The sequence below is a fragment of the Prosopis cineraria genome, unplaced genomic scaffold (genome assembly GCF_029017545.1).
Source record: "Prosopis cineraria cultivar Desert tree isolate PC_DT_omini unplaced genomic scaffold, ASM2901754v1 PC15, whole genome shotgun sequence".
Classification (NCBI taxonomy): domain Eukaryota; kingdom Viridiplantae; phylum Streptophyta; class Magnoliopsida; order Fabales; family Fabaceae; genus Prosopis; species Prosopis cineraria.
In genome coordinates, this window is record NW_026555346.1 from 4,446,400 (window position 1) to 4,453,824 (window position 7,425).

General features: G+C 34.9%; 1 protein-coding gene across 3 annotated transcripts; it reads left to right on the forward strand.

The window, feature by feature from the left end:
* The first annotated feature begins 1,331 nt into the window (after positions 1 to 1,331).
* On the forward strand, positions 1,332 to 6,901 carry LOC129294278 (O-fucosyltransferase 31). Of its 3 annotated transcripts, none has more exons than XM_054932501.1 (10): positions 1,336 to 1,719; positions 2,231 to 2,293; positions 2,398 to 2,479; positions 2,623 to 2,693; positions 2,855 to 2,943; positions 3,028 to 3,231; positions 4,468 to 4,738; positions 5,478 to 5,705; positions 6,119 to 6,316; positions 6,528 to 6,901. In XM_054932501.1, the coding sequence occupies exons 1-10, from the start codon at positions 1,576 to 1,578 to the stop codon at positions 6,735 to 6,737; spliced, it is 1,560 nt and encodes a 519-aa protein (XP_054788476.1). In that variant the 5' UTR covers positions 1,336 to 1,575; the 3' UTR covers positions 6,738 to 6,901. The 3 variants fall into 3 exon arrangements, with proteins under 3 accessions (XP_054788477.1, XP_054788476.1, XP_054788475.1); XM_054932500.1 differs by having other exon boundaries at positions 1,337 to 1,719; positions 2,392 to 2,479; XM_054932502.1 differs by lacking the exon at positions 6,528 to 6,901 and having other exon boundaries at positions 1,332 to 1,719; positions 2,392 to 2,479; positions 5,478 to 5,809; positions 6,119 to 6,279.
* The last annotated feature ends 524 nt before the right edge of the window (positions 6,902 to 7,425 follow it).

Consider the following 7,425-nt stretch of genomic DNA (forward strand, 5'->3'; position numbering starts at 1 on the left):
GTTTAAAAATTGTTCAACCAAAACCTCTTAATAAGATTATGACACGAAGCAAGAGAAGCTCAAATCCTTCAAAAACAAAAGGCCTTTTAGCATAGTCCATTCTTCAGCCTCTTAAGCACTGCAATGGCCTATAAAAAAATGAAAAACCAGCAGTCCAACTCCCATGAAAATCCAGAATAACGCGGCCATAGCCTACATGATTATTCTTAGGTGACACTGCTCCATCAACATTTAACTTTACCCACTAGGATGGAAGGGGAAGCCATGTAGAAATATGAAACTCAGTTAAACCTGATCAAGCCTAACCTGACGGGATGGAGAAAAAAAACGTCCCATGGGAAAAAGAAGACTGGGCCTTGGACAAGCCCTGAATTATGACTAGTTAATTGATACAACTTGGGAAATTCCATTTTAAAAAAAAGAAAAAGAAAATACCATATGAAAAAGATTTCTGGAAAGTTTTTAAAAATCAACCTATGTTCTAATTTTGTTTAAAATACAGCAGACGGAGCACTATAATAGACGTACATAAAGCTGTGATTTACTTCTAACTCTAAGAACGAAAAGTGGCGACCGGCGTAATTGTTCAGTCACAGAGAGAGAATGAATTTGATCAGGAGGATATCCATAATTACAGAGATCAAATGTGAAGTGGACATTTTGCACAATAAAAAAGAAAAAAAAATAGTACTGATATAACTAAGAAAAATAATACTAATATAACACAGAAAAAGCTAATATTAAATTAATAAATTAAGTTGATATGAAATAAATCAAAACAGAAAGTAAAATCTCAGATTAAAATGTATTTAAATAAAACTTAAAATGAAAGGCTTAATTTTTTTTTAATTTACGATTTTGTTACTGTGATGAAATATTTTCCAAACTTGTTTTCGGAAAATTTCTCTTTAATCAGATTTAATTTCATTTAAAACTTTTAAAATTTTAAAATTTCACTGCATAATTGGGAATTAAAATAAAATTAAAAAGTTGACCAAATAACTTTATTGTCTCTAACAAAATTAGACACATAAATAATTCATATAGAAAAAATAAATAGTTAATATATAAAAAATAAAAAATAGACATACGTCGAATAAGAATTATAAATTCATAATGATATTTTATTATTAATAAAAGTGACAAATTTTACTTATATTAATTATTTATTTTTCATATATTAATTACTAATTTTCTTACCTGAGTTATCTACGTACATAGTTTTATTAGAGATTATAAAATCATTTTAATCAATTCCTTAATTTTATTTCAGCACTCCACATGCATGAAATTTCAGAATTGTAGGGCATTAAAATTAAGTTAGATCAGGGTCCTCACTGAAACTTTCCCATTTCTTTGCCTTTTAACTTAATTTCCCAAATCGCTGGAGTTTCCACCTCCGCCTGAGCTTCGATTATTTCTTCCACTTTTCAACCATAGTCCAATAGGAGTGGGGAACTTTTTCTCTCGGTTGATCATCCGCTCCGGACGATCCATAGAGCCATTTAGTTATTGCTCCCTCGATTATGTAAAACTCTTAGTATGATTCATTGATCTAAAAATCTTTTGATTCTTATGGCGACAACAAAGCTTTTCTTGTACAATCACCTAAGCCACTCTCATAAAGCCGCCTTTGCTGGGGTTTTCGTGATTCTGTTGCCGGCTTTTGTTCCCAATCTGTTTGGTCCTTTAGGTGGCGCTTCGCCTTTAATGTTCTCTGTAAGTGTTTATTTTCCTTCCCGTTCATTTTGTTGAACTCAGTCGTGATTGACATGGGAATCAGTGGTGGATGAATCGTGGAGAACGGTTTTGTCAGAGTTTGCACTTGTGTAGTAACCAAAAGGAAATCTTGAATGAAACGCTTGGGTCACGGAATTTGGTCTATCTGGATGCACCTCAGCTTTTGAAATAATTGCCATTCATCAGTGTAGCTGCAACTAATTAAACACTTAAAATCTTTTTTTTTTCAGAAAATAAAAATCTTGCCGATTTCATTTAAATATTTGCCGCCAAGGCTTACGTTTACATGGATAACGTTAGTTTTTATAATCTTCCTTCACTTGTGTACTCCCTCTTCTGCATGGATGTAAAGGCCCAACTTGTTTAGTTGCCATTCCGAGATACTGGGAAGCTTGTCTTGAGAAGAGCGTGCAGCTAATTTTCTCTTATGACTTTTTTGTCTTTCCAAAAGAAAACATTTAGTTTCTAAGTTGTGGCCATTTTATCGCAGGAGTGGAATGCTCCAAAACCGATGCACGAAGCTCTATTAGAGGGTGCGTTGCAGCGCCAAATTGTGGGTAAACAATAACTTGGCACCCCCCCCGGGGGTGAAATGCTGAGCATTTCATTATAAATTGCATTTTATTTCCTGATTTTCTCTTTTTTTCCCAGTTTCAGTCTGTTGATCAACAAATCAGCCTCTGGTCTCCATTAGCCAACCAAGGATGGAAACCCTGTAGTGAGTCTCCGAAATTGCCTTGTAAGTTCAAATAGTGAACTGAAATACATGAACCTCTGTTTTTCTAACAATAATTCCTGTGGTGGATATATCTGTTGAATTGGTGATTGTATTATATATTGATAGGGTTGCTTTTTACCTGTTCACTACTTAATTTCCTGCAGCAAAACCTGTAAAGTCTCAGGGTTATATCCAGGTTTTCCTTGATGGAGGGCTGAACCAGCAGAAGATGGGGGTATGTATCTGTTGCAAGGATGTAATTTAATCAAAAAGATATACTATGTCTATAAGGATAAGTAGTTTTTCTTCTTTCTTTTTGGTTGTTATTGTGTTTAGATATCTGCCTTAGCAGTTGATCACCATCTAATGTCCTACTCTTGATGTTCATTTTAAAAGATATGTGATGCTGTTGCTGTTGCTAAAATTTTGAATGCAACACTGGTGATCCCACATTTTGAAGTGAATCCTGTTTGGCAAGATTCAAGGTATTTCCTTAGTTTGGCATTGTTGCAGCATTTTTATTCTTATTGAAAATTAGCCATTTCTGTGAAATTGTCATGTTTCTACAGTTCATTTGCAGAAATATTTGACGTGGACCACTTCATTAGTGCCCTCCATGATGATATAACTATAGTGAATGAGCTTCCTAGTGACTATTCTTGGAGCACTCGGGAGTATTATGCCACAGGCATAAGAGATACCAGAATAAAAACCGCTCCAGTTCATGCTAATGCTGACTGGTATATAGAAAATGTCCTGCCTGTACTTAAGAGGTATGTAAACTGTTTATTGCCAGATTTTCCTGTATTTTTTTTTTCTTTTCAACTGGAGTCAGATTGTACAAGTATAGGAATTACTTTAGTTGGATTGTTACTTCTATTTACTCTAATCAGAATTGTTTCCCATGCCATGCACAGGGCCCATTACAAATTGCTCACTATTCCTAAGCCGAATAGCTTCCTGCAGATTTTATAGATGCAGAGATATAGATATATAGGTTAAATATGGCTAACAAGATCTCTTTGATTTTATGATATTTGGTGCTGATGGTTACAGTAAATTCTTGTATATAACTGACAGGCCTCACTTCTCAAGATAATGATTTTGATAAAGGAGCTTCAATAGTTCTCCATGACCTTGTCCCTCGTAGTCACTTTTGATTTCTAGAGGGCTGTTTTGTAGTCTCTTTTTTGTAGTAATAAATGAAAAAGGAGCTTCGATAGTGACCATGGAAAACATATTCCCCTTTAACAATTTACCTCATCAATAATTGTAACATGATAAAGAATCCTAGGCAGATGTTTTGAGAACAAATATAGTTCAACTCAAGAAAACCAAATGATGTTGTACAGATAACGCATATTTCTCTTACAAGTTGAGGCACTGGCTTTGCATGCAACCTTGTTTGGAATTTAAGGCTTCAAGGCTTCATGTACCATTGTATCTTACGAGAACTAACTGAATGTATTCTTTTAATAGTCTTATGAAACACAAGTTTTTTCTGTTATAAATATGTTCTAGGACAAGCATTTAACTCTGTAGTCACTTTCTATCCAAATATCTCTTTTGCCATGATCGCCACCCACAACTTCCATTATCCAAGAATATCTTATATCCTAATGATAGCAAAGCACTTCCTATGAATTAACAGCTAAGCAGAAACATCAAATGCGCACCATTGATAGGCAATTCTCATCAATTGGTCCTAACGATGTTATACAATGTCATTGACTATTATCAATTGGCATATCTGACGTCAGAAAATTTCAAGAGATTTGAGTACGAAATAAATCATATTTGGGTTGGCGATATCATTCTTTTTGGTGAAAGAAATGGTGCAGATTTGAGATATTTGATATATATTATATTCCTGAAATAATCTGATATAACAAAAATATTTATGAGAGCACAAATAACTATCTGCTTTCAGGGACTATCTTTTTAATATGTACACAATTTTAGGTATTCTTAAACATTAACTTGGTGATGTTGATATTTCATTGATACAGTTATGGAATTGCTGCTATTGCACCATTCTCTCACCGTTTGACTTTCAACAACTTGCCCCCAGACATCCAGCATCTTCGTTGTAAGGTCAACTTTGAGGCTTTGATTTTTGTTCCTCATATCAGGGAATTAGGAGAGACAATTGTTCATCGCCTCCGCTATAATCCTAGCGTAAACAAAGTAGCAGGGAATAGGTATATGCTGGAGGGGGCTAAAAAATCTGGAAATCAGCAGAGTGGGAAGTTTGTTGTCTTGCATCTGCGTTTTGACAAAGTATGGTCCTTGTTTGTTTTGACAGTGTGCTGGGATTTAAAGCTTATTTATTTACAATTTGTTAAATTCTAGAATTATATCACATTCTGCTTTTGATTTGGAATGTCTTTTTGGTTTTTAATGCACTGAGATTGTAATTTTTAAGATGCTTGTGGTTGATTGCAATTAAGATGCTTGTGGTTGATTGCAACTAAGTGTCAACTTTGCTGCTTTATATAAGTAGGACTAATTTATATGATGAGTGCACCGGATTATTGCTCTTGTTATTTCAATGGTGACCCATTACCTATATCGGCAAAATTACATATATTAAAAATGGTGATCTATGCTTCCGTTGTTGGTGAGGCAAATGTTGCATGTCTCTACAGGGCAACAAGTTTTTTCTTCTATATGGCTATTTGGGTTATGTTCAAGTATTGTTGGGCCCAATTGAGGCAAGCTCTTATAAAGGTGTTTTCTACATTCACACAAACTTGAACCTAAGATTTTATGCTTAAGTGGTCATAACTTCTTTCACTAAGACTAATGCATGTTGGTACTAAAGAAGATTATTCTGTTGTGAAGATCTTTACAATATAAAATAAAATGTAATGGAACAGTGCTTTCATGTTCAATTCTTTATTTCACCCTTTAATATATTTTATTGGTGTAAAATCCCTTGTTCCTATCAAGCTTTGTAATAATTACATCTGTTTTTATAGGTTAAATAATGATGACTACGTCTTTGATTCCAATGCAGGATATGGCTGCTCATTCAGCCTGTGACTTTGGAGGTGGGAAAGCTGAAAAACTTGCTCTGTCTAAATATCGGCAGGTTATTTGGCAAGGAAGAGTGTCAAAATCTCAATTTAGCGATGAGGAGCTGAGAAACCAGGGCCGTTGCCCACTTACACCTGAAGAAATAGGATTGCTCTTGGCAGCTTTGGGGTTCAACAATAAGACGCGGCTTTATCTTGCATCCCACAAGGTTCAGCTGCAGCAAATAATTGGTAGCATATTATTATTATGTGGCAACAGATATTTTAGGGGAATTGCCATTGAGGAACTCATAAACAGGCTTTGCATCAAACGGTAGATTGATCCAATATATATGGTTGATTCATTAACCACTCTACCACTTGTTTAGGTTTAGTTTTGCAAACTGAGTATGTGTGTATTTTCCCCCTTCTCTAGAACTCGTAAATTTTCTTTCTCCAGTATAGTTATGTCAATATTGGTAGCAAGATACTTTAAGTGGTCTTTTGTACATAGTAATTTTAATTTCCGAAGTGGAAAATTATTTATATGATATTTGGATATAATGAATATGAAAAATTTGAAGATGGCATTGTATGCTTTCAATTATGACCTGAGAGATTGGATTTGATGATATTCTTTCAGGTTTATGGTGGCAAAGCTAGGATAGCCACTTTAAGCAAATTATTTCCCCTAATGGAAGATAAGAAGAGCATAGCCTCAGCTGGTGAACGCTCCAAGGTTGAAGGCAAGGCATCTTTGTTAGCTGCTGTTGATTATTATGTGAGCATGCACAGTGATATCTTCATTTCTGCTTCCCCAGGCAACATGCACAATGCTCTGGTAAAAATCATCATCAAATACTCCATTTCATACTGAAGCGTTGTCTTGATAGAATTGAGGATTTGGATTCGTTGTGACTCTCTTTTACTTCTGAGACAATTTAACTTTAGAAGATCTTAAAACTGGTCTTGCTATTGGTTTGTATTCGTGCAAGAAATGAAGCACGTCTGAAAAATTCACGATTTTTACGGAATATTTGTTGCGTCTCTAGGTGGGTCATCGAGCTTATTTGAATCTCAAGACTATCAGACCAAACATGGCACTGCTGGGTCGGCTATTTCAGAATAAAAGCATGGACTGGTTAGAATTTCAACGTGCGGTTCTTGATGGGCATAAGAACAGACAAGGGCTTATCAGATTAAGGAAGGAGACGCAATCAATCTATACTTATCCTGCTCCTGATTGCATGTGTGGAGCTTGACGTGAACTGGTTTACCTCCAGCACTTGTAAATTAATCCATAGTACTGCTCCATGCGGTTTATCCCTGTTCTGTGTTCACTATTTATCATGCCACTCCGAGGTTTTGACCAACTGTTGCAGAAGATTCGAGATCTAAGTAATATTATTTTTATTTTTATTTTTTTTTTTGGGAGCAAACCGTTAGTTTACAGTATAAATGTGCACAAATTTTGTCCGACAAATAACATATATACAAGGCTTTGACTATTTCGTCACATACATTAATTGTGCTCCTGGCGATGTCGACTTCACCACGTGGAGAAGGTAATATGTGAATTGAATCCTCTGCGAAAACAAATACAGTGAGAACTGAAAATACAGAAAAGGATGTAGATTAAAACATATTGGTTATTTTAAAATAAAAATGAAATGAATTTAATTTCCATTAAAAGTGTATGATATGCTAGATTGACTAACTTTTTTGTTTAATCAACTTTGGGGCTGTGATTTTTGGGTGTTAGTGGATGTTGACATTAAAAAACTTTTACAAGTAATCAAATGAGGTGCACTAAAATATTCAGATGCGGACCCTTTGCTGCTTATAACGTTACACTCTCCCCTTTGCACTTTAGATGGACGTTTGAGAAATTGAAATATTTACCCGCTTTGTTTCAATCAATTAAATCAATATGTAGTCCCCTCGGGATCT